The sequence below is a fragment of the Passer domesticus genome, chromosome 27 (assembly GCF_036417665.1).
Source record: "Passer domesticus isolate bPasDom1 chromosome 27, bPasDom1.hap1, whole genome shotgun sequence".
NCBI classification, from domain to species: domain Eukaryota; kingdom Metazoa; phylum Chordata; class Aves; order Passeriformes; family Passeridae; genus Passer; species Passer domesticus.
Genome location: NC_087500.1, coordinates 3,577,425 through 3,604,416, shown reverse-complemented (window position 1 = coordinate 3,604,416; position 26,992 = coordinate 3,577,425). Strand labels below are relative to the sequence as shown.

The 26,992-nt window shown below is 48.4% G+C and overlaps 1 protein-coding gene across 1 annotated transcript; it reads right to left on the bottom strand.

Annotated features, from left to right (window-relative positions):
• Window positions 1-612: 612 nt before the first annotated feature.
• On the bottom strand, window positions 613-26,421 carry ACLY (ATP citrate lyase). The gene is made up of 28 exons (XM_064400043.1): window positions 26,285-26,421; window positions 21,021-21,190; window positions 19,508-19,630; window positions 18,094-18,156; window positions 17,366-17,556; window positions 16,338-16,417; window positions 15,755-15,889; window positions 13,989-14,103; window positions 13,369-13,505; window positions 12,913-12,974; window positions 12,624-12,741; window positions 11,790-11,944; window positions 10,920-11,010; window positions 8,683-8,824; window positions 6,786-6,954; window positions 6,324-6,428; window positions 5,903-6,099; window positions 5,666-5,747; window positions 5,211-5,321; window positions 4,562-4,689; window positions 4,276-4,369; window positions 3,881-4,035; window positions 3,376-3,526; window positions 2,731-2,874; window positions 2,444-2,557; window positions 1,880-1,962; window positions 1,589-1,665; window positions 613-1,430 (listed from the first exon to the last, which is right to left on the bottom strand). Exons 2-28 carry the CDS (start codon window positions 21,177-21,179, stop codon window positions 1,336-1,338), a joined length of 3,276 nt encoding a protein of 1,091 aa, XP_064256113.1. The 5' UTR covers window positions 21,180-21,190; window positions 26,285-26,421; the 3' UTR covers window positions 613-1,335.
• Window positions 26,422-26,992: the final 571 nt, after the last annotated feature.

Genomic DNA, 26,992 nt, shown 5'->3' with positions numbered 1-26,992 from the left:
TATCCCCCGTCCCCTGAGACCGGGACCCCCCGGATCCCGCGTCCCCTCACCCCGGACCCCTCGGGACCTCCCCGTATCCCTGGTTCCCTCAGGCCGGGATCCCCTGGCTCTCCATGCCCTCACCCCGGACCCCTCGGGTCCCCCCGGCTCTCCATTCTGGGGGGCCCCAGTGGTCCCGATGACACCGACCGGAGCCAGGCCCTTTCCACTCAGAGCCTCAGGCAATCCTCATCATTTTCTTCTTCCCCACGCCCTCCCTGCACCTGGGCAATTAGTAATTCTCACACTCCATGGTACATTGGGTTTTTAATTACAACGCAATGAGGTGTATAGGTGGTTATTTCATGTTTGCTATACACACAGTGCAGTTCTCTAACTCTTGTATAATGCTATCATATCTAGCTTGTGTCCTTGTTTATTCTCAACTCCTTTTTTATCTTTTTGACCTACTCTGAAACAGGCAAGCTGAAACCTATATGTAGTTTTTAATCACCTGAAACAGACCCTGAGGAGTAATTGCTTTGAAGGCTATTTTGTTAAATGACAACTTGTCACACATCTCCTTAGACACCATTTAGGGACAACTCGCAGAAGTCACACATGGAAAAAGAATAAATTAGTAATGTGTATTTATTTGCGTTTGGTTACAGTACACAGACAAGGAGGACACTGAAATTATTACTGAGATATTTTTGCAGCTGCAGATTACATGAGTGACAGTGCACAGAGCAGCAGTCAGAGGAAAGGAGAGGTTTGCATAAATACAGACACTGGAGTACAGGGATTTCACAGTTTTCACAGCAGTATGTTACAACTTTACACTTTAAATTACTACACCAGCTTGAGTAACATTGGTTATACTTTAGCACTGGTCCCAGGATTCAGGTACAGTCAGATCAAGAATAAGACCATGGTAAACAAATTGAAAAACAACAGACAACAAAAAAAAATCCAAAGTGATGGCTTATGGGAATGACAGGCACGTTCCCCTCATGGGAAAGGTACAGCTTGTTACCAGAGTTCAGTAAGGCATACCTATGAGCCAAACTCTACCCCCCAAACCCTAAATCACTTCTGGAAACAAAAATGAAATGAGAATAGAAAAAAATAAAAGTGTGAGAGACGGTATTAAATACAGCAGGTAACAGAGGGAATAGCACAAGTTTTGGTTTTATTAGAGTAAGTTTCTATCCTTATAAAACAGTCGCTTTGCACAGTTTGACCAGGCAGCTCGACACCTCTGTCCCAATAATCATCTTTATACATGACAGTCCCACTGTGGCTGTCCCCTGGCCAGGCTTCTGTCCTGGAGCACTCCAAGGCAACAGCAGCTCCTCACATGGTCATGTGCTCGGGCAGGACGTAGGAGATGTCATCCCAGGGGTGACGGTACAGACCCTGCTTCAATCTCTTCTGGTCCAGGTAGTGTCCTGAAAGGACAGTGGTGTATGTTAAAAATTCCCATCCCTTTTAGTCTCTGCCTTGAGCTGGATTTCTGAATCCCGCTGGGTTTCAGGTTTGTCTGGTGCTCCTGAGGCAGGGCAGCCCCAGGAGGAGGGAAGGGGCAGGGAGGACAAGGCAAACTCACCAATGAATCCCATACTCCTGCCCAGTACAAAGATGCCATTGAGAGCTCCTATATCAATATATTCATCTGCTTCTTCCCTGCAAAACAGAGGAAAATAAATGGCTCCTGGTAATCAATCTCAGATGGGCTGCCACCTGCTCTAGTGCCAGAAGCCACACAAATTCCCCTGGCAGCTTTCTGCCCCCAAAAGCCAAGCCAGGCTGTTTCCTTCCCATGTCATGGAATTCTGCCCCTCAGGAGCTGGCAGTGCAGCTTCACAGGACCATCCAGGAACAGCTTCCCCTCACTCACCGTGTGAAGGAGCCACAATTCCTGAGCACGTCAACAAAGGCCACTCCAATGAAGCCATCTACGTTCAGGATAAGGTTTGGTTTCTGCAGGAAATAAAAACACCCCAACAAAGATGTCAACAGTGCAAATGGTGTTCACATGGCACCTTCCACTGCTGATTTGAGGCTGCCTGTAGCTGGGGACACACCAGCCCAGCAGCCTGAGCAAGGGCTACACTCAATAGGAATGCTGGAAAATCAACCCAAAACAAGGGGTCCCTTGGCTCAGCCCCCAGAGGTTCCCTGCCAAGGGCCAGCACATGTGCCAACAGCCTGGGATTTACACCCAGCAGTGCCAGTGTGGACAGTGGCCACACAGAGGATGGTTTGGCTTGTTCAGCATTTTCCTGGTAGCCAAATGCCTTCAGCCTTCCCAAACTGCAGCTGTACTTGGCTTCAACTCCACCCCAGACACAATCCCCAGCAACAATTTTAAAGCACTGAGCTGAAAATACAGCTAGGGCCCAGTCACTTTCCCTGCCATGAGAAGCAGTGCCCAGAGCAGTTCAGAGCTGGCACCCCTCACCTTGGAAGTTGTGATTTTTTCTACTTCAAGCGCGTAGTCCAGCAGCGGAGTGGCTGGGAAGTGCTGCTTCACGTAGTCCTTGAGAATCTGAACTCTCATGTCAGGGTTGTTTATCTGCAAATTCAGAGCACATTACAGTCAGTGATGCTGCCTCCTACTGATACTCTTTGTAGATTTGGGAGAATTTGGTCAATTCTGAAACTTGCTGATTTTCTTCCCTTTGTTTTTGCTCTTCCCCCACCCATCCCTAAAAATCCCTCCAGTCTGTCCTAAAGCAGTTTTCTTACTGATTTCACTCGGTGTCCAATGCCCATGATCAGCTTCCCTTCTTTCTTCATCTTATTCACAAATTCCATGGGGATAATCCCACTGTCAAAAGCTTTGCTGAACATTTTGGCTGCAGCATCAAGTGCTCCCCCAAACCGGTCACCCTGGGTGCAGAACAAAGGCAGTAACATCAAAGGACTCGACAATTAAGATACAAACCCAAGATTATCTCCCCCATCCACCCTCCTGGTCTCTGGCATTCATGACATTAGAGTTGGGCAAGCACCTGAGAGAAAGCATTTGCTTATCTCTCACATGAATGCCAATTTGGAGCCAGTGCATCTCTGCTAGAGACAATGTGGGGGAAAAGGCAATCCAGTGTCTGTTTTAGTAACTCTTGTCAGAGTTCAGGCAACCACAGTCAACACTGACAGAAATTTGGCTACTATGAAATATTTCTAGACTCAAAGGAGACAAACTAGTCTGGCTGACTGAAAAAATGGATGAGATTTGAAACCAAAACCAAACTATTAGAGTTGAAATTCAAAGTGTGAGTGGACAGACACCACCAGTCTGACTCTGCAGCCAATCCAAAAATCAGTAGTAAAAAAAACCAGAAGAGTAATGAGTAGCAAAGCTAAACCTCCTGAATATCAGGTACTCACAATAGTAAGAAGGCCAGAAGTGAGGCTTGAAACCAGATCTTTGCCAGCCCTGGCACAGACGATGGTGTTGTGGGCTCCAGACACAGCTGGCCCGTGGTCTGCTGTCACCATCAGGCACATCTCAATGAACTGGCAGGCGTACCTGGGTAACCTGGGCACAGACACCACAGCAGTCAGGGGCAGAGCACAAATGCAAATGTTTGTAAAGTCCCCAGCCTCACCAGAGCTGAGGTGACACAAGTAGTCACAGAGTGTGAATCAGGGCTAGAATACAGAAGTTTCCTCAATGCACCACAAGACTCATGGAAAACTTCATCCTGAGATTAAAACACACTGTATGCAACTCAAAATGCTGATATAGTGTCATGGAGGAAACACAGAGATGGCATTCCAGTCAATCTGCCCTCACAAAGGAATCCTGGAGTTACTTTTTTTAAATTAAAATTCTATTAATAAACAAGAAAAACCCCAAAGAATCTGCAAGCTTTCACAAGAACCGCCTCACCTCCTCTGAAACCAGAGCAGGCCTAGAACCCCTCCAATTCCCATCTCCTCTTTGAAGACCTCAGTGATGGGCATCCCAGCATAGATCAGCTCCTGTCCTCGCTCGTCACAGATGCTGGTCATGAAGGAAGCTGGTTTGCGAATCAGCCCCAGCTCCTGGAATTGCAGAGTAAAAACAGGATGTTAAACCTCACACCAGCAGAGAGGGGCAGCACAAGGCAGAGCAGGCAAACAGCCATGCTTCAGGTTTGCCCTCAGAGCAGCTCCCGCAGCCCAGAACCAGCACAAGTAACGCTACAAAGCACAAGGTGAAACCCCAACGTGGCATCCAGAACCACAGCCAATGCCCTGTCTGATTGCAAGAAACCCAAAAGCAGCTGAACCAGCACAGCTCACCCTTGCCCAGGAGTAATCCATTGGCACAGTTGGAGGAGGCACTTCCTCAGCTGGTTCAATCACTCTTTTGGCCACAAGATCCTGGTACACAGACCTAGGGAGAGAATCCATTCTGTAACTTTGGTCCTTCTAAGAGATCCAAGAGAGGTGATCTAACCTAGACATTAAAACCCCACAATAAGTAGAATCTGCTTTCCTTAAGCAGAAATATATTCTCTATCAGGCCAGGATCAGTGTCCTGACAGCTTTTGTCCACTGCTGAAGGTGCCCTGTGAGTGTGACTTACTGAATGAGCTCTCCCAACTCATCGAAACTCCGGGGAACAAACACTCCAGCTTCCTTTAAGGCTTTGTTCTTTGCTACAGCAGTTTCAGAGGCCTGGTTGGCACAAGCTCCAGCATGGCCAAACTGCACCTACAAACAGGAAAAGAGAGCACTAAGAAATAGAGATTGTTACCTGCAGAGAGTGCAGCAGAACAGAGCCCTGGCTGGGAACACCAGTGGCTGCACATCTGTCTCCTGTGGGCTACCAAAACTCCTGGCTGCAGTCACAGCCAACAGGGCAATCACAGGGATGTTCTGATCTGGAATCCCTCCAGGCTCATTCACTTTCTGCCTCCTAAAACTGCCCCACTTCAGAGCTGCTTAACACAGATCTCTGCCATCCCCTCTCCAGAAACAGGCAGCTATTGCAATTTGTTGCTTTCCCTGGCATCTTTGGGCTCCCTTCACAAATAAGCAGAATCCCCTGGAAATTTCCTGTGACAGAACTATAGAAGCACAACATATCTTTATCATTTGTATTTATGAACTTTTACACATTAAAGTTACTACTGCCCATTCTGGAAGGCTTAGGTACAATGAGTGAAGTTGTGTTTTCCTTCCTGTTGTGGATATACTCCTATTTTATGCATTTGCCCCATTTTCACACATACCTCTGAGGAGAACATGGTGGCACAGGTGCCAATGCACCAGCACACCACTGGCTTGGTGATCCGGCCCTCTTTAACACCCTTGCAGATCTTGTACTCTTCTGTGCCCCCAATCTGCAGGGAGAGAGAGATGGTTACAGCTGCACTTTTGATAAAAGCAGCTCCAAGACATACAAAGAAGCATTGCTGGGAGTTTTTTCTCTTTTTTTCCACAGAATAATGGCTGAAGTGTCAGAACAAACCTCCTGATTTATCTTTTTCTTTTTTTTTTAATAGGGAAAACTATGCTTGCCTGTGGAATACATGCAATTTCTTTTGACGAAAGCAGCAAGAAATAAAATTAGGAATATACAAGAACAGTAGAAGCTGCTATTTAGCATCCTTGCAACCAGGTCAGATGCTCCCAAAACAAAAGCCACACACAGTTATTTCTCAGAGAGTTAAGTGGTCTCACTCACCTCCCCCAGTACTACAATCATCTTCACTCCTGGAGTATCCTGATAACGCAAGACATGATCCATAAAAGTTGAACCAGGATATCTGTGTGCAATCAGGAGAAATGGTAGAAATTTATTTAATATACTTTTCTGAAAGAAAAACTAACACCCAACCTGCTCTTCCTTCTCCAAATTACCAACAATTCCTCTGCTGACCAACTTAAAAAACCATTGTCTGCTGAAGGTGCCAACTCATACCTGTCTCCTCCAATGGCCACCCCCTCGTAGACCCCGTCAGTGGTCCTGGAGATGATGTTGTTGAGCTCGTTGGACATCCCTCCGGAGCGGGACACGTAGGCCACGCTGCCAGGGCGGTACAGCTTCGATGCCAAGATGTTATCCAGCATGCCTCCTGTGTTGCCTATCTTAAAGCAACCTGGCTTGATCCCACCAACCTATAAGAAAAAGGTGTAAAGTCCTTTAAAATCATGAAACCGAGGAACATTTGTGTAAGGCAGCGTTTCCATAGAGAAGGGAGGATGGCAAATACTTTAAGGTGAGATACTGGCATGCACTTCCTGTGAGCAAAGACAAAGGGGATTGTAGGATGCACTTCATCCATTGCAGAAAGCTGATCTGAAGGTTAAAAAGACAAGAGCAGGTGGCCATCAGTACTTACAGTTGCAGGCCCAATGATGGTGACTCCCTTTTTATCAGCTGTCTTGATCAGTTTGCGTGTCAGGGCCTCTGGAATGCCCTCAGCAATAATGGCAATGGTGCGGATCTGCCAAAAAAAGAGAAAGAAAACCACTGGTATCCCACAGAGCTGCCTCTTATCAGGCCCCTGAGAGGTCATGCTTGGGAGGTCACTCTGTGCACTCTATTATAGTCAGCCTGAAGTAGTTACTGCTAACCCAAAAGGCACCAAGATCCTTTTAAACAAATTGCAAGTCCAGCATTAGGATTTGCCAAGGACCCTCAGTATCCTCCTTACATTCTGTAAAGGGTTAGAACTGGGGGTTATCTGCTAAGTCAGAAAACCTAGACAATTTGCTAATGCCATGATAGTCTAAGAAACCCCAGTACCATGCTGACAGGGTCTTCCTTCTTCATTTGGGCTTCTTCTGGATCCTGCACTCACCTGAGGGTAATTCATGGTTTCAACAGTGCTGTCGTAGGCAGAGCGCAGGGATGCAAAGTTGATGAGAACATCCACCTCTGGGTGCTTCCTCATGGCATCTGACATGTTCTTGTAGACTGGGATCAGGATTTCTTTGTGGCCCCAGTAGAACTTCTGCCTGTGGTCACCGCTGTGGGAGAGAAGAAGAGAAAGCCCTGACCTGAAGGCTGCTAGAAAGGCAAAGGGACACAGTGCATGCAGACAGAGGAGTTTACAAACCCCATTCTCAGTCCCTGAGCTGACTGAGACACTCACGAGCACGTGAGCATGTCTGGGGAGGGACCATATGACAGCAGAAGGTTCTTCAGAGAATAGGACAGAGCAGCATATGGAAGGAGACGGGCTAATGGGGACAGAGGCATCCAGCAAGATGAATAAGCTCTCCCACAGTGAAGTTACCAGAGCCTTAACTCTACTCCAAGCTGGAAGACAGAATGAGGCACAGAAAGAGTAATGAATGAGAGGCAAAGCTGTGTCACTGGGCTGGTGCTAACACTGGACTGAGGGAACAGCAAACCAGTAGCTGTAGTGAACAGCCAGGACTGCAGTGGGAGGGCCAGTCAGCTTCCCAATCCTGCTACAGGGGGTTCTGTCCATCCCACAGGCACTGGAGGGGAAGCACCTGGGAAGGTTTCACTGTTGGTATTTATACACAGTAGATGCTCTGAGTGGAACTGCACTGAAGTCTGGGCAGGCATTTGAGTGTGGATACTGGCTGTGCTCCCATACCAGTACATTCCTGACAGAACATTCCAGGTTTTGCCAGCCTGGCTCCCTCCAAAAGGTCAAGCAGAATCAGATAATTACAGGTAGCCTTTAACTTCAATCCCTATTGCTTTTTCCTCCTTAATCAAGTGCAGCACTGCCAGAGGCTGCCACTCACCTATGGACATGGGTGTGCCTGCACTCAGTACCCTGAGGTTTGCACTTGCTGAGAAGTCATTACAGAGCTGCAATTACCATCAGAGCTGCAGAATAACAGTACAAGGTCTTAATTGTCAAGAGGAGAAATTCTCTGCAGGACAGAGGCTGATTAGACATCAGCTCTCCAGGATGTCTGTAAATGCCACAGGAATGAACCAGAGCTCCTGCCTGGCCCTGGGCTCCCACCTCACTGTACTGGAAGCAACAGCTGCTGTTTTCCTTCTCCCTGCTTGGAGGGAGACCCCCACACTGAGGAGGTACAATAAAACAGCTCATGCACACCCAACAGCCCTTCTCATCCCTGTAGGGATGGGTAAAAGAGGGTAAACACCACAGGGGAACTCTATTCCACCAAAGGATCCACAGGCTTCCTGCCTGCTAAGAAATCCCTGCTGCTATTGGAAAGAATATGAACAAGATTTTATTTTTTTAAAAATTTTGTTTGGTTGCATACCTGCTTTGGCTTGTCAGCAGAGCTGCTATGATTCCAGATAATAATTGGAGGGGTAATTCCTGCTGCTGCAGGCACAAATCAAGGTGTCTTAGACAAGCACACAGCCAAGAGCAGGTGAGTGGAAGAAGCCTTGCACAGCCTGCCTGCCTTTGCTGAGCCAGGGGGCTGGAAAGAAAGCCCAGGTAGCCAAACCTGCTTACACACTAAGTGAAGAACAGAATTTGGATATCTTATAAAAAGTGGAACTTCAATTCTGTGGTGAAGACTAAGCTGTTTCAACAGCACAGCCCAAAATCAATGGTTGAAGAAAGCAGCCTACAAAGCCAACCCAGGGGTGGAAGGGAGCAGAGGAGAAGGTGTTCCAGCAGGGACAGAGACCAGGGCAGAGCCCCACTAAAGAACCACAGACACTGAGAGAAGAGGAAGGTCACAGAAGAGCTGGAGGGAAATGGAAAAGTGACACAGTGACAGGCTACTCACGTGAAGGGATAAACCATGGCAGCCACTGAGGGCTCGTCCCGGGAGCAAATATAATCAAAGTCCAGCATTCCTTGGACAGCCCGGGTCTGCATCCCCCACACGATGGCCTTGGTGTGGCGGCTGAACAGGGTTGTGGCTTTACCTGCTCAGAAAGAAGGGAAAAAAAACAACAATCCAGCTTCAAACCTGAGCAAACACAAACTGCAGCTTCGCCAAACGGCTGCTGAAAGGCTCCTGGGGGGGTGTGTTCCCCCTCCTCCAAACTGAACTGCAGTTTGCAGGATGGAGGAGCCACACTGTGCAAATTAAGAAACTAATTAGCAATCCCTTCCTTGGATTCTGAACACAACAGCCAGGTTTTGGGGTTCACTAAATGGGCAAGTGAACCACAGGAGGCAGCTGGTCTGAGAGAGAAGTAAAAACTGCCTCTCCTCTCATGAGCCTTTCATATTTCTCCCAGTTTTCTTATGCAAAGCTGAAGAGAAGTTTGAATTTCATGTATTTACTTGCAGATAGCTCACAGTCTGGGTGAACCATGAGAGGCTGGTCAGGGCACCAGAGTAGAATGATGGAAAACTTAAAAAACATAAAGGGCAGGAAATGGGGGCACAAAGAAAATAAAAGGAGCTCAACATACTTGGGTTTTCTTTTCTATTTTTTTTTTTTTAATGATCAGAATCCAACACAAACTTCATGGCTCCAAGAATTTATATATGGCCCAAAACCTGGCTTCAGGGGACAGAGTCACAGGAAAAGCAACAGTTCAGCCAGTGAGGATGGACTGTTGGCTTAAAGTCTATTTAAACCACTTGTCACAGCACCACAATGAGTCTCTCTTTCTGACTCCAGGCAGAATTAATTTTAAAACTTGTAAAAAATCAGAGCTGATCCACCTGCTGATGCCAGCTTGGGCTACTGCTGAGTTCTTCCTGGATTTGGATCAAAGGTAAACAGCATTAGAGATTAAACAGGACACTGTTCCTCTGGCTTCAACAAAAAATCAGTCCTTGCTCTCCAGCCCTACACACTCACAGCTCGGATTCACTGCAACATGACTTGCTATTAGGAAACTGAAAATTCTGTTTATCTGGCAGATTCCTGCAAGGGGGTACCAGGAGTGTTCCCAGGAACACCAAAATGCAGATGCAGAGAGGCAATGATGTTTGTCTGAGAGCAACAACCCAAGAATTCCCCTTCTACTGTCCCTCCTCATGATAAGGGAGGTAACTGGAGCTCTGCTTTGCCTCCAGTTCAGCAGTTTATTCTCACACAGCACAGAGCCCAACAGAGTTTTAAAGTCCCTATAAAATAACTTCACTGAGCACAAGCTTTAATGGTTTGCTGGACTGTTAAGGCAACATTTAGTTAATTTGTGACTTTTCTGTACTTTCCAAACCTGATAACCAGTACCCCTGCACTACTTTGTTTCCCTTTGAAACAAGATACCAGTTATTGGTCACTCCTCCTTTTGGAAAGCAAAGAGAACAGAGCTTTTCACTCCGTGCCTCAGGCTGTTCTTCTCTGTGGTGGTTGTGTGGGGGGAGGGAAGAAAAAACGAAGTTTGTTTGAGACCTGGCCCTCTCTCCCCCAGAAATAGGAAATATTTGTGCAGAGGCATGTGTGATCTGCACTTGAAAAAACAGATGAGAAGATGGTGACAGCTAAAAATGCTGGGCAGGAGGGAAGGACTAGACAACACAGCAAACTTTTGGAGAGATAAAACAGCAACAAAACAAAGAACTAAAAAAAGTCAGCTGCCAGTGAGGCCAGGCACATTCAGCAGGTCACACAGGTCCTACCTGAACCAGATCTCGAGGCTGGGACTGAATCTGTTGAAGAGAGAATCACTCATGCAGTGGCATGACAGAGCTGCCTGCTGCCAGCCTGCTGGCCAGGCACCCAGGCAGCTGCTGCAGCAGCCCTGCTCTCCTCTCCACAGCACTCAGGGCTTTTGGGTTTGCTCTTGTTAAAAACAAGCAGACTGGATTCCTCTCACTGTACTTCCTCTCGTTGTGCTGTTCCTGAACATCCCAGATCAGGGCAACTCTGACTTGCTGTGTATGAGCTCATGGCACAAGTGAAGTTGCTAAACCACTGAACTACACTCAAGAGAAAGATAGCCAGGTACCACAAACTGCTTCCTTTTATAGCCAGGGAAAAAAAGCATTTGCCTCCTGCCCATCCTGCCTTTGGGAACAGCAGAGCACTGCCAGCAGCACTCCCAGGGCTGCACTTACCAAGAGGTGCTGTTGGTTTTGCCTTCTTAGCTGGAGCAATGCCATCTGGTTTGGACTCAGAGAAGGAGGCGGTTCTGCTCGTAGCAGGAGTCTGAAAGATTCAGAAGCCAAGTCAGTGAGAGACAGTGCTCCAGGTATGGCCTGGAGCACAGAGGAGGAGGGGGCCTTGTCACTGTCACATTTTCTGAAAAATCCCTTCACCCAGGACTTCTCCTGGGAAGCTGCAAAGCCTCAAAAAAGAAAAGGAAAACCATAATCATCTGATTTGCTTCTCCTGTGTTTTGCTCCTTTGGAATGTGTTTGGAGCTGGTTTACCTACAGGTGGTTGTTTCATTGGTTTCTGCTGTGGGTTGTTTTCACTCATTGGCTAATTAGTGCCAAGCTGTGTCAGGACCCCGGAAGGAGTCAAGTTTTCATTATTATCTTTTTAGCCTTCTGTAAGTATCCTTTCTGTATTCTTTAGTATAGTATAGTTTAGTATTCTTTAAAAAATTATAGTATCATAAAATAATAAATTAGCCTTCTGAGAACATGGAGTCAGATTCATTGTTCCTTCCTGCCACGGAGCACCCCGCAAATACAATACTGGCCTACTACAAATAAAACCAAAGAAAACGAGTTTTCAGTCAAGCAGCAGAAAGCTGAATGACCCAGCAGGTTCAACAGTCACACTGGCAGCTTTGAGAGGCCACATTTTCTGCACGAGTGAGACGGGTGTCCTCTCTGGATAAACAGCACCAGCAGAGCCACATTTGTTTCCCTAAAGCTTCCTACAAATACACCAGTGGCCAAAATGCCTTTCCAGCCTGTTTGGACGGGCAGCTGCCCCCAGGGCTCCCCACCCTGTCCCCTTTCAGGGGGCTCACTCACCGAGGGGCTGCCGCTGGCGTTGAGGAGGAAGTTGGCGGTGTGGGCTGCGGCGGGCGGCTGGTTGGGGATGGGCCGGTGCCCCAGCGCCATGCCCACGATGGCTGTCATGTGGGTCTCCGTGCCAAACACGTGGATGGGGATCCCCGTGGTCTTCCCTGTGCAAGTACACAAGAGCAGTCAGCAGAACTCAGGGGGAAGCTCGGCAGAAAGCTGTGGAAGGCCAGGGCACCAAGGGAATATTTCTCTGTCTGCTCTGGGGTGCCCTGACTTTGACTCTCATGCATTTAGAAAGTTTCCTAGACTTCAAGATAGACTGGAATCCACAAAAGTGTGAAACAGATTATGGAAAGTAGTGTAGGTGTATCACTTGGTGAGAAATTGAGGTTTTGGGATTTTTGGTATGATGTGGATGAAAGCAAGACGGAGGACACAGAGTGTCATCCTGGGTTTCTTCTTCATGCTGCTTCTTCCTTCTTCATGGGTTTGGGTGGCATTTTGTAACTGGGCACAGAAGTCTGCATTATGGGCTCTGTGGGATCAGTTATTGGGTTAAAAGAGAAAACAATCTAAGTGTCAGTTCTTAATTGGATAGTTTAGTCTTAAAGGACCTTGTAACAAGAGATGTTGGCCATTTTGTGCCTTCTAATGAAAAGCTGAACTCAGTAGTGAGACTGTTTTACTGATAAGAAATAATAAACACTTGAGTCCCAACATGAATTACTATCTCAAGTGCCTTTAATCCAGACCCAGAGAAACCAACGACTGAAACCCCCACAGAAAGGCAGTGGAAGAGACAAGACAAGAATAAAACTTCAGGACGAGCTTGGTCCTTACCAACTTCTCCCATGACACGTAACCCTTCCTGGTAGTTCGGGCCTCCTCTTCGTACAAAGATCCTCACCTCATGCTCCTTCAGAGGGCCTTGGTAATCCTTAATTGCTCTCACAATGCCCTAAAAGAAACATGCAGGACAGGTGAGCCAGGCAGCCAGACATTTACCCTGTCCCATCATCTCAAACTCCTGGAAGAGATGGACTATGAGCCTCAGCCAAAGATGGAATTGGGAAGAAGGGCTGGGGGCTGACAGCTGTGTGTTTGCTGGTGTTTGAGGCTGGGCACTTACTTTAAAGGTGGCTGCTACATTGGTGAAGTTTGCAATGCTGCCTCCGATAATCAGGATCTTCCCTGAGGGAAGAAACACAGGTAAGTAAAGCCATCTCAAGAGCAGAGTACTCCTAGATCAGGAAGCAGTTAAGGACATAAAGTGAAACAAAGCTGCAGAGTAACCAGCTGTATTTAGCAGAAAAAAAAACCCTAAAGCAGCTAAGTTTAGTAGAGCCTGCAAGATAAGAGCTTTGCACCAAGCAAGAATGTTTGATAAGGATCTCTCAGGCCCCATGAAAAACCACAAGTCCTCTCTTTGAAGCAAGAGCTGACAGAAATCCAGCCCTGATTCGTTCAGAAGGCAGAAGTACATTGGAAGCTCTGCCAGGGAAGGCTAAGCATAGTAACAGCCCAGATTTATCCAGGTTTTTCTGCCAGACAGGTTCACAGCTTTGGAACTGAGCATCTCCCTTACCTTCTGGGTGCTTCTCTCGGGTCATGAGGGACAGGATGGTTTTAGCATAGTCATAGGTCTGCTGCTCACTCGGGGCTCCTGAGTACTCCCCGTAGTTGGCCAGTTCATTCACACCCCCCAGGTCACAGATGGTGTCACTAACAACACAAAAAGCAGTTATTGATGAGATTAGGTATCATTTGAGTCACTATAAAGTTCCTAAAGTATTTCAAATCCCTGGGGAAGTGGGATTCTTAACAGAGGGACAGTGTTGTCTGCTAAAAACAACTGCTCTCATCTTGGTGCCAGCCACGATTAACCTTGTCATGCCCCCCAGAAGCAAACTCAGGGGCCACTACAAAAATCATATTACCCTCAACACCCTCCAACCACCTTGTTTCTTTGTAAGTCAGAAAGGAACTGTATCTCTGTAAGAAATTGTATCTAGCCCTAACCCTTCCAAAATTAAATTCCATAGCTGACACTATGTTCCATAGCCTGGTGAAATATCTGCACAGCATCTTCACTCTGAAGAGATCCCAAACAGTCACAGTGCAGGAAAAATGGCTTTAGGAGACTCTGCTTTCCAGAGGCTGCAGCAATTATGTTCTCCCAGCACTCGAAATCCTCACTTCCATTACCTGTACACCACTGAAGCACCACCACCAGCCACCATGGTCCAGATCCTGCCTTTGGGGTTCAGGATTGTGAGCTTCAGGCTGGCCCCACTCTTGGCATCCAGGTCAGCAATGTAGGCTTCCTGCAGAGAGAGCAGCACAACCTCAGCTTCCCCCTGTACCCTTCTCCATCCCAAGGGCTCACAGTGCTGGGTTATGTGGACACACAGAGCAATCACACCTCAGGGACAGCAGAGCTACAAACCCAGCATTTGTCAGGGACAGCTCCATCCCTCCATCACACAACAGGCACAAAATCTGAACAGAACTGTCAACTCTGCTCTGGCCTTGTCCGAGACTGAGACCTCAGGAAATCTAAAAATCATCTCACCCATGGTGACCACTCTGGCTGTGCTGGAGCCAGGAACATAATCACTGAGAGCTTTAATTTGGCTCAACGTGGTGCCCCTGCAGCCCAGTGTGCCAGACTGCTGAGCAGCACTTCATCAGAGTTCATTAACATTCCCAGCAAAGACTCTGCCATAACAACCTTCCCAGGGACTCAGGGATGATTCAGAGACAAAAACTGAACTAATCCTTTTAAGAGCAAACTGAGTTGAGTGTTGGCATCCAGCAAGCTACATGGAAAGGAACAGCTAAATGGATTTTCTGGCCACAGTACAAAAACCTTCCAACTGAAGCATAATTATAATCATTAAAATGAAAAAGTCAGGACAGAAATCTTTTTGGAGAGAAAAGAACAGACCCCTGAAATAAGTAACAGAATAATTAAGGAGAGAGCTCTACTTCCAACAGCCTCTGAAGCTGCTGGGACCTGTCTGCAGCAGTGCTTGTGCATCCAGCAGTACAGAGCCAGGGAATTTGGAGAGGGAACAGGCACTGCCAGCTTTATTGTAAAGTGCTCATTGTAAATTGCCCTCACTTTTTGGAAAAATAGGTGTATTAACATCTTCTTACTTCTAAGTTTTAGAAATGGTGATTATTTTCTCTGGATTCACCCTTGGATGCAGCATGTGCACACAGCTGCTGCTCTGCTCTCAGAACCATCACTGAAACACTGAGGGAATGTCAGCTCCCACAGCAACCACTGCTCCAAGAGAAAAATAGTGATGCTGAGGGGAGCAGCGTGGGCAGGAAGCACAAGAGGAGGCTCTGCACAGGCACAGAGCTCTGGCACGCAGCTGACAAAAGTTAAATATCAGCCTCCATTAAAAAAAAAAAGTCAATTTTGAATTAAAGAACTGACCAAACAGAGCTGGGAAGCAACTGCAGTTCAGAGTGTGATTGTGAGCAGTCCTAGGACTACAGCTACCCATGGACAGCACTGCCAAGGGACTTGAGACACAGCAACAAAACCACTGGAAACAGCAACAGCATGGATATGGTAATCACACATCCTCTGAACAGAGAGAGACATAGCTCTTTCCCAGGTTTTCCTGGGAAGCTGTGAGAAAGCTCAGAGAAAGAATTAAAACAATTATTATCTCAACCTCTGCACCTGGCAGGCAATCTCTGTTTGTCAAAGATGTTTACAAGGAGTTGTCCCTTCTTGACCAATAAGTGAGAGAAGATTCCTAAAGGCCAGTCAGGTCCTAGATCCACCATTGTTTCTACAAGAACTGTGGATTTCTAATAACAAAGTGCCTTTCTATGCCTCCTGATGATGGAGTCTCTGTATCACCTTTGTCGGTCCCTGATACCCCTTCAGTGATATGTGGCATACAAGCAATGACAAATTCAGGACACAGTGAAGGAATTCCAGCTGTCACTTGCCTCAGGGTAAGCTTCCCTGCCAAAAGGAGGGGGGAACTCCACATCCCCCCACTTCACTTTGCAGATGTAGTCAGCCGTGGCGTCAATCTTCGCAGCCAGATCAAGGATGTAAACACCATCCTTAGTCACCACTGCAGGGAAAAACATCACAATTAGCTCTGGGTTGGACAGAGACACATCACAGATTTACTCCAACAGCTGGTACCACACAGGCATCATTGCAAGAGCTGGGTGACTGCTGCTTCCCCTGGCACTGGGCAGTATCAACCAGCCCCAGCAAGTCCCCTGAGGAATTAACCAGTAACTGTGGCCATGGTCCAGGCCCGGTCTCAGGAGCTATTTTGTTCTACAGTGCAATTTTTTTATTCTTCAGCTCTGCCCTAACATTCCCTTCAAGGGAATTTTTCATTTCCTCATTTGTAATTCACTGAATGAACAGCTCAATGACAGATCACTGCCATGTCCATACTCCTGCACATGGCACCTGCTGCTGTTGTGAATTACAGAAGCAAAGGAAGGACCAAGAACACATTTCAGTAATTCAGAACAGAAAGTTCTGCTTCCCAAAATATTCATTACCTAATGGATTGATCTCAAGGTACGTAAAATACAGATCTTCATAAAGGTTGAACAGGCCACAGATGAAGCTGGCCAAGACGCTGTAAAAAAAAAAAAAAAAGGAAAAGAATTAACACAAGTTAATGAAAGCAGCCAAATCTAAGTACAGCCTGCTCTGTTCATTGGTATTAGTGGCAATCTGCAAATCTACTTGGCATCAATTTCTTTCATTCTCATTCATCTTCTCTGGATGAAGCCTGGGCGATGGATGACTCAAGGGAAGGAAGACCTTGATGACTCATCTTAATTACCCTCCACCAAACTCTGCTGAGGACACAGTTGCTCACAACTGTCAGAACTGTGCAGTCCGATTTATCTCCCTACAAGACAGAAGCACATCTTTGCCTCCCTGCTGATAGCCATCTTTGTCAGATCTGAGCTGCCTCAGCTGTGATGGGCAGGAGGCTGCAGTGAACTGGTGGAGTGACAGGCTCCTTCACCCTTCAGAACTGCACAATGTCAGCAAGGATTAAGCTATGTTTGGAAAAACCATGACTCATATTAGGCTAACTAGATATGGGCATCTAATTGAGGGAGATGCAGAAGCCTTGAGATCCACAGATAAGCCTGCAGAAGGAAGAACAGGAGAATAACTTTGGAGATCAGGCCAGAGCAAGGGAGAGGGAAGTTCTGAATTAGCAGTCAGAGCCACATCTCATCACCAGTTCACTAAACAAAAGAAACTTGTGTGCTGGCACAAAGGATCAGAATTCAGCACATGCCTCCAGTCTCAGGTTGAGACCTAAGCAGGCTGACAAGAGCTGCTGCCAAGTAAAGGCTCAGCACTAGGAAACCTTATTTTTGGGTTTTACAGGCAGCTGAGATAAGGTCAGAGAGCTTGGATTCAGGATGCATGGCATATTCTGGAGACCAGCAAGAAGGGCAGGAGAGTGAGCTTCAGGGTTAAGAAAACAGAGGGATGTGGCACTGAGATAAAAGAGAGCAGCTGCTGCATGGCTGCTCCCACCCACAACTGCATCTCTACTTACTCCTTCTTGTCAGCTGGTGCATGCTGCAGGAGATGCTTCTTCACATCTGATTCACTGAGCTTCTCATCCACTGCCACGAGCAGCTTCTGAGCTTTGGCATCCACATCTCCCACATCCACACCCCCCTCGTGGTGGAAGAGCACATAGTCCCCCTCACGGGCAGCGTAGATGCACACATAGAACTCTTCCTCCTGTGCAGGGACAAGCATTTTAGGGACAAGTGACCACAAAAGCTCTTGTGACAGTGCTGGGATTGGAGAAGCTGAGCCCAAGTCAAGCTTCCCAAGGAGCAGCAGTGCTAGAGTAGCCCTGACACTGAGAAAGACTTGCCAGTCATTTTTATTTGAATCAGGAAAAGGAAACAGTGATATTATCTCAGCAATGATTATAATTAACAAAAAGATCTGTGTTCAGAAGTGTCTGGCAGGCCCTTCTGTTATAATTGCAGTTATATTTATTTTGTAGTGCCCTTGCTATGATGTACTCTCTTAGGAGTCTTCATTGCACTGGCAAACTGATTAAAAAATCATGAGGAATATGAAGGTGTATTAATTTATTTTCTACTTAAAATTTCAGTAGGGAAATGCAGAAGATGTTTTTGCCTGGAGTGTGCAGCAGCACTGTCAGCTCAACAGCACACTCCCAAACTTCTGCTTTCTCCACTCTACCCATCCAGCTAAGCATGCAAGCCCAAAGAGATTGAAAGGCTGCTTGAATGGTGTACCAACCTGCTTGTGAGGGACGAAGGGCTCAATCAGAAAGTTCTTTAGGATTCCCTTGGCATTAGCAATCTGGGGACAGAAAACAAGGTCAACACCCATAAACACTTGTCCAGCACATGGGAAGCTTTGAGAGTTAATCAGCACTGCTCTGAAATGGCTCCCTCTGCACTGTGCTCCCTGTCCAGCACAGCACTCAGCACTGGCAGCCCAGGATATCTGCTTACAGGAGTCAGTCACCCTTCCCATTCCTAACAGGACAGAGGGGTATCAGAATTACACCAGGACAGCTCTGCCACTGGGCCCTGCTCAGCACAAGGCCTTGAGAGGACTTGCAGTACTGGAAAATTCAGAAGTGAGGAATTCCTGAGCTAGTGGCAGGAGCAGAGGCCTCAGAGTAATGTTCACCCTGAAATGGGATCAGGGAGCACAGAAGAGCAAGAGACTCCTTTAGCCTCTTCTTATGGGTGCAGGAACTGTTCTGTGTAGGCACTTTCCTGTTATCCAAACCCAAAAGACACTGGGGGACACTCCCTGCTTCTGAGGACACCAGTGGTCCTGAGCCTGTGGCCCAGACCTTGCTTTTGATATGGCTGTTGTGTTGTGCTAAAGGAGTAATTTCCACACCCATGGTTTTCCCAACAGGGAGCACTCACAGTGCTGCTCCTGCTCTTTCCCAATTCCTGCTGCACAGGCTCAGAGCCAAATCAATCCCAGCAGGGCCAAAGCCATAAATTCCTTGAGGCAGCACAACTCCATCAGCTCCCAACACACAGCAGCAGGGATGGCAGGCACTTCATTATCATTAGCTCTGCACTGTCATTCCCAGGAAAATAAATATTACGTGGTAGCACTGTATAGGAATGTGCCTCCTGTTGACAGAGTGACAAAACTATCCTTTTTCCCCTTAAAAAGGAAATAAATCCAGAAGTTTCTCTCCTCAATTAGGTGAAAAGGCATCTCATAGGATCTGGGGACTTCACCTCAAACTTAAGGATAGCTATTTGGACAGAAGCCAAAAAGTCCAGCCTGAGCAATTTACTAGAAAAAGAAAAGAACAAAAACTAATTGCTTTTGTGAGGCGTTTTAGCAGGAGCAAGAACCTCTGGCACCAGGCTCAGTTTTTCTCTGTAAAGAGTTTGTTATTTTGCCTTTTATTAAAACCTTTTTGTTTCCAACACCACCACAGAAGACATCTTGCTGATTTTATGTCTTCTGATGTAGCTGAGCTATCTTGGGTGTGAAATACATCCCCAAGAGCTTATGAGACCTGACTTGAGGAGACCCATATTTGAGCACTGAGTTAAAATAAGGGCCTGAAGTAACACTCAGTCATCAGCCAAAACTCAGGGGCTGGCTGTAACAGAGGACCAGGGATTTTACAGCTTTTTTCCTGTCCTGGGAACAAAAGTGAAGAACTCACCGTGGTTTCCTGGCCCAGGCGTTGCTTGAGCCAAGCCTTCACCTGATCCAGAGTGAGGTTAATCCCAACCAGTCCAAGCTTCCCACGTCTCTTAATGAGCTGGTCTGGCTTCACCACTAAACGCTGCAGAGGATGGGCAAGAGATTTAAAGGAAAAAGCATTAGGAAGTGATTTTGGTCGAGTGGTTCTCTGCAAATGGTGAAGTAAAAAGTTAAATCAGTTCTGCACAGCACCCATCCTTGTAAAATTCCTTTAATCTTGGCAAATCCAGCTCCTGCTACAATATGCCTGCAAGTTTGGGTTTTCTTATGCTGTACTTTGAGAAAAGCTGCCTTGTTTCTACTCAGCTGCAAGCAGACATCAGAAGCTGAGGTGACAGCTTGTTCTTTTTTTGATGAAAAACCCAATAAAAGTCATGACAGACACAGACAGTTACAAAAATAAAAAAAAGCTCCTGCTGTCACTACATTTTGCTTATGAGAGTGGCTAGAGCCAGGGTCATGCACATTTCAGCCAGCTGAGTGTGGCTCTTGATAAGATACCCATGGATGGCTGCTGTGGGTTACAGACATCTCTAGCTTGCAAATATCCTTTTAAAGAACCAAACTAGAACTGGGTGTCATTCTTGATAAGATACCCATGGATAGCTGCTCCTGGGTTACACACATCTCTAGCTTGCAAATATCCTTTTAAAGAACCAAACTAGAAGTGGGTGTCATTCTCCTGCACCACTGTTATGTCCTGGAACTTCAGTAACTCCAGAGTCAGAACACACTGTGCTGCAGGAAAGGACTCTGAGCGTGGTCTTGCTGTTGGACCTGAAGCCCTTTTCAGCCTTACAGAACCTGTCCTAAAGGCCCAAGAGCAACCTTGCTCCCTTCTGGCTTCCTGCAAGGCTTTCAGAAGCACTGCTGATCTCCTCCTGCAGTTCATTCAGGCACTTGAGCACGGAACATCTAATTAGTGCAGGGCTTCAATCAGTCAGTCAGTCAAGGACTACGAGACATTCACATTCTCCAGCCAATGACTTAATATAATTAACCACTGGAAAAGAGCCAGCTTGGACAGCTAAGAAAAAAGAGCTCTGGGTATGTTTTCTCTCCAGAAAGTGTGAGGATATGAAACAGAGAGATAAATTATTTTGCACTGAAAAATTTTAAAAAGGAAGTTTTCCCTGACATTTGCTTGGATTCAAAAAAATCTAAGTGTCCTAACTTGACATGGGGAGAGCACTCTGATTTCAGAGAGCAAGGCTTTGACATCTCTGTCTGAATCAACCTCCTTCACCTTCTGTGCAGTTATGAGCAACTGCTTCACAGCTCTCTCTGCTCCTGTATTTCACACTCTCAAAGGAATAATCAGCCCCCCATGAGGCGACACGGAGCCTTGAAGAAAGATTTGTTTCTTCATCAGGCTTGGGAGTGCCTGCAGCAGAGCAGCAGCAGGGACTGGTCCCTCAGGAAGGGTCAGGAGCAGTGCTCAGGGCTCAGAAGGCAGAGCCTGCTGTCCTTACCTCGCTCAGGAGCCAGGGGTGGTCCTGGGTGAGCCGTGCCCAGTCCGTGGCTGGCGTGACCCGGGCATACTTGAAGCGGTTCTGGATGGCAGAGGACGTGCAGATGTACTTGTACAAGAACTCCTTCCCTGTCTGCTCAGAGATGGCTTTGGCTGACATGGCTACTTAGTCTGGATGGGGAAAAAAAACAAAAATCCATCAGGAACACAGCCCTGTTCTGGCAAAGAACTCTGCATTACTCAGCTCAACACAAACCCAAGGCAAACCAATTTCATGTAAGATCATAAAACTCCCCAATAAGCAAGAACTACTCACTTTGATTAAAACTTCTACCCTTTCCCCTGCCAGGCACACTATTTTCATCCAGCCCTGTCTGCAGGGAAAGGCAGAATGCCTGCAGCTTGTCCCAAGCCTTTCCCAAACCCACAGCTTGGAGCATCCCCTCACATCCAGGGCAGCACCCCAGGATTGCTCCTGGTGTAACCCACCTCCTTTTTATGGTGCATTTCCAGGGAGGGATCCCCTCCCTCCTACTCACTTCTCTAAGGTATCCCACATTCCCAGCCAAGCCTGACTGTGGGCATGTCAGCAATCCCCATCCCTTTTCTAAAGGGAAAAGAAAACACTGCCAGGATTACCAAAACTAGAATAGGTTTACATCACTGTTTTTTCCTGCTTCAGAACCAGATTTCTTGGAAGGAGCTTTACATCTGACAGAATAAGATGCTCAAGACAACAACAAAGATGAAGTTTAGACAGTTTGTTTTGGTTTTGGGGTTGTTCTTTTTAAGAAAAATTCCAAATTCAGTCCCTTTCCTATGTATGGTTTTCTTCTCTTTTCGAGTATATTCCAAATTGATGTAAGCAAATGATTTCTGGCCTCAAGAGTGTATTTTTTTTATAAGATGTCAAAGTTCCATTTATTTTTAGCTGCCATAAACACTTATTTAAAAGAATACTTCACCCCAGTGACCCTGTCTGCATGTGTCACACATCAGAACTGAGTGCTGGGACCAGCCAGCAGGTTTGGTGTGTCTGGGGGTCAGACTGCTGACAGGGAGGCTCAAGCAGCAGCTCCTCCTGCATTCTGAGTGACTGGGGTCATGTCACTGTTCCCCAAGCACTGCCAGTGTGGCAGGAAGCAAAACCACCCTTGGGATGGATTCTGGGAGAGCTGCAAAGCAAAGGAAAAAAAGAATTCAGATTTCACCTGAGCACCTGGACAGCCAAGTACCAGAACTGCTCAGTGAGACTACCTGCCCTCACAAAACACATACCCCACTGCAGAGGGAAACAGTTAACAAATTCCAGTTATTTCCTGTGCTGCCCTCTGGGTAACAACCATTAGTAATCAGCTGGGCTATTCATCCTACAAGCAAACGCAGAACAGGCAGCGATTAACTAGCCACAATTAGAAATAAAGAACTTTTCTCCCTGGAGCAGAAAGGAGGAGGTGGGTCCATCCCAACTCCTACTCCATAGGAGGAGGCAGGCTGCATTCCCTGAGCTCCCAAAACCAACCAGGCCAGACTGAGTGCTATTACTGGAAGCTCATAACTGTGCTTAAGGACCAGCAGTCAACTTTACCACTGCCATCTTTTCAAATGCAATCCCAGGGTTAAAAATCACAAAACTACAGTAAAGGGAAAAGACAAAAGTGCAGTCCCACTTTCAAAGAGTTCTGATGTAAAACCTGAACAGGATTGCAGCACAGCTTCCAATTTAATCCCATTTCAAAACAGCATCAGGCAATGTTTCTGCAGCACCCCATCTTTCATCAGACTCAGCCCCCACTCCTGCCACTGGAAACACCTGCCCCAGCTGCCTACTGGAACAGCTCTGTCAGTTTATTAGCCCCAAGGTGGCCTGAGAAGAGAGGAGCTCTTGTGAGCAGCCAGAGGACACCAAACCCCAAACCAATCCTGCAGGCACACACAGACACGGTCCCACAGGCACCACAGCACTGCCCAGCCTCACACACACCTCATCTGTACTGCAGAGCCCAAAACTTTCCACTGGAATTTGTGCTTTAAGCAGAGCTGTTTCTGAGAGCAAACCTGCTCCCACAATACCTGCAGGCACCATTTGTTCTGCCTGAGAGGGAGCTGCAATATTCCTGCTTCAAACCCCTTCAAAAATCCATCAATTCCACAGAAACAGTGTCACATCTCACTGCAGCAGAAGCAGATGGGTAAAAGAAAATGGCAAACATATTTCTTTAAGAAACCTAAGTATTTGTCATTTCTCCGGGGTGTCACACAGCTCTGAGCAGCACTGCAGAACTTCAGACCACAATTACAAATTAAACCACTCAGGCTGATGAATATCCTGCAATTGCAGGACACTGGAGCTAGGCTGTCCCTCAGGTCTTATTAAGACTAGTCCTGTAAAAAACCTCAGTGGGAACAAGTGAAATGCATGGGATTCCTTAAACCCGAGGGTCACAAAGCAGAGCTGTTCCCTTCCCAGAACCATTTCTGGTCTTTTTTATGTTGCTCCATTCTGCTGCTCCTTTGGTTTCCCTCACAACTTCATCACCTCATTTTTTGCAGTAACACTACTGGGGTAAAGAAAGGAAACTCCAGAATTCTTACAATAGCAGTAGATGAAAAATAACATCCTTGTGTCATGGCAACAGAACAGCAGCAATGAGGCTGTTCTGACCTTATCTGCCAGAGTTTCACATCTCCTAAACATTAGCAAGTCTTTAATCACACCCCTCACTCAGTTTTTCCACTGCTCTAACCCTGCCTTTCTCCTGGGACAGGGAGTACAAAGCAATTGCTTCAGTCTGCTGAACTGTTAAGCTAAGAGATCAGCAGGAAAACAATCCATAGGGCATCAGCAATTCCTGGCTGTGTGTGCTCTGCAGCTCCATTAACTCACTGTTCTGCTCTGCTAACACCAGGCAGGGTCACTACAGAGGCACAGGAGCTGAATCTCCTCAGTTTCCCAGGAATGAGACAGCTTCAAACTCTCATCTGTCAGAATTAATTTTATTTTCAGTCATGTTTAGCACCTGCAGTGCTGGGGAGAGCACAGGCTGCACCTCTGAAGGTAAACTCAGGGAAAATGTCCTTTTCTCTGCCCAAAGCACAAGCTGTGGGAGGGATAACAACGTTCTCTTACACTGCTCTGTTCATCACTCATTAGCCAAGACTGATCTGCAATTTTCTCAGCATTTCAAGCCCCAGACCTTGCACCCACCACACACAGGGGCAGATTCATGTCAGCAGGACAAGTGCCACAGATTTCCATGAATGATTTGCATTCATTCAAAGAGGCTCCAACACCAACAGCTTCCCTGCAACACCTCAGATACCCTTCTCTCATCATCCATACCCTCTATTTCAAAAAGAGCTGAATTCCAGCCTTTGCTAGCAAGCAAGAGACACGGATTAGATAATATTTTCAGGAGCTCAGCAGCACTTATTCCCTCAAAACATCACCTGCCAAATATATGCAAGTAAGTTGAGGCTTGGAGAAAGTTTCCTGACTGCATTGACAAAGAAAATCAGAGGCAGGCAAGAGCCCTCGAGCTGGATGTTGTGTCTGCTGTGACACAACTGATATATCTGCACCAATATATCAGCAACCAGCTGAAGGGTGCACCCAAAAAATCCAGAGGAAACACAGATGGAGAAACAGGGAGGCATTCCTGACACAGAACTCAGGTGGAGCCTCCCTGACTCCCAGGAGATCAGGGATGTGGCACTGCTCAGTGTGACACAGTCTGCTCTGAGAGGGGAGAAAAAGTATTACAGAGATTGATTTAGTTTGTTTTCCTTCTAACCAGAAGGAGAGGTGTAACTCAGTCTGGGTTTACACAGAATGTGTGCTCAGACATGGAATTCTCCGAGATCCAGATTATTATTGTGCTGCATTGAACCCTTCAGACCAGGAGGACAGGACTCCCTCTCCAGTGAAGGCTTGACACCCACTCTGCCCAGAACTGTGTCAACAAACCCACACCATAAAGCAGCCCCTCCCCTCCATTCTGGGTAATTTATTAACACAGTTCAAGCCAAGCCAGTATTTTCAGCCCATGGCAGCATGAAAAGTTACATCAGCTCCCACCTGGCAGAGCCGTGTGTTTCATCAGAGGCCGGTGAGGGCTCAGGGCTGCAGCCAGCATGAGGTCATGGTCCCCCAGCTGTGGTTGGGAAATGCTCTGTGGGGTGATGCAAACAGGTGCTGCATGGCCAGCTCTGGGGGAGGCTCCTGCACACACAATCTCTGAGAGAAACACGGCAGCCAGGGAGGAGCAGGGACCGTGGATGGCTACATGTGGCTAACAGAGACCTGGTGGGCACCCAGCGCCACAAGGGGGGAATTTGGGAATCCTGTCATTAAAGATCACCTTCTTCTGCAGCCTTAGGGCTCCTTAACAAGCTTATTCCTTAAATCACTTGCACAGCGAACAGCAGTAAAGAGCTCTCTGGCCACCATAGCTGGGCAGGACTTCCAACTGTGGCTGTCCTTGTTTGGGAACCACTTCAGGCAGTGCTGGAAGCGTGGGGAGAGCCCTGATACCTGGGGAGAGCTGCAGAGGACACCCAGGAGGGTCTGGGTAGCAGCACTGGAGCGCAGAGCTGACACTCTGAGCTCCAAACCCGCCTAGGGATCAGAAAGAATACAGACACCCACAAACAGGATAGTCAGGGTGCAGCTCAGTCTTCAGCCTGCAGACAGCAAACTGCTCAACACAGAGAAGGGAGAGTCTGCCGAGCAGGACGAGGATTTCGAAAGCAGCAAGGCAAACAGGAGGTGTTTGCAAGCGGCAAACAGGACAGCTGGAACACGGCCGGCTGTCCTGGCAGGGAGGGACACACGGGCTGTGCGTGCTCCTACAGGAACAGAGCGATCCCCACACGGGGCTGCTCCTCCAGCACGGCCACGAAAGGATTTTCCTCACGGCAGAGAGGAAAGCGCTTCGGGCAAAACCCCCTTGGATTAAAGGATAAAAAAAAATTGATAAATCCGGACCCTTTCCCATCTCCATGCCGTGACCACCGCACCCCGGAGCCGCCGCGGGGCATCAGCCCCCGCAAGGGCGGCAGCGAGCGGCTCCGTCCGCCCCGGGCTCCGTCCGCCCCGCACCGCCCCGCCCGCCGCCCGAGCGAGCCCGGCCGCTCCCTCACGCTGAGGGCCGCTCGCCCGCCATGGGGGCCGCGGCCGGCCGCAACCAGCGCGGCTCCCGCCCCGGGCGCGTGGGGAGAGAGGCCGCGGGAGGACCCCGGCGCTGCAGCCGCCGCGGCACTCACCTGGGCCCCGCTGCCGCCCCGCTCCGCTGCCGCTCCGGCCCCGCTGGCGCCGCCGCCGCCGCCTTTTGTTCGCGGAGCGCGGCCTCCCCGGCCCATCGGGCTACGGCCGCCGCCGCCGCCCATTGGCCCGCGCCGCCGCCACGTGCGCGTTGCCTGAGCGCCCGCCGCGCTGCCATTGGCCGCCGCCGGTGGGGTGCGGCCGCGCGGCCTTGTGGGAGTCGTAGTTCCGGCGCCATCGCCCCGCCCGCGGCGGGAACCGCGGCCGTGAACCCCCCGCCGCTGACGTCACGGGCCGCGATGACGTCAACAGGCCCACCGGGCAGCGGTACCGGGAACGGGGCTCCTTCCCCGCCGAGAAACCTCCCACGGGCGCGCGGTACCCACGGGGCGGCGGCGGCAGTGCCAGAGCCCCGGTCACCGGTGCCTGCTGCAGCACCGGGAGCGTCCCGGCTGTGCGCCGCTCCGTTTGCTCACGGCCCGCCGCTGCCTGGGAACCGCCACGCCACGCTCCCACGGGGAACAATCCGTGACTGCGGGCCGAGGGAGCGCCGGGCGCGGCGAGCGGGCAGCCTTGCCCCGGTGCGGCGGCGGCACCGGGCACCGGGCCGGGCACGGAGCGGACACAGCCCTCACGGACACGGCGCTGCCAGTGGGGTGGGGGGGATATCCCGGTAAAACGGCTCCCGAGCGCTCAGTCCCCCCGCAGTC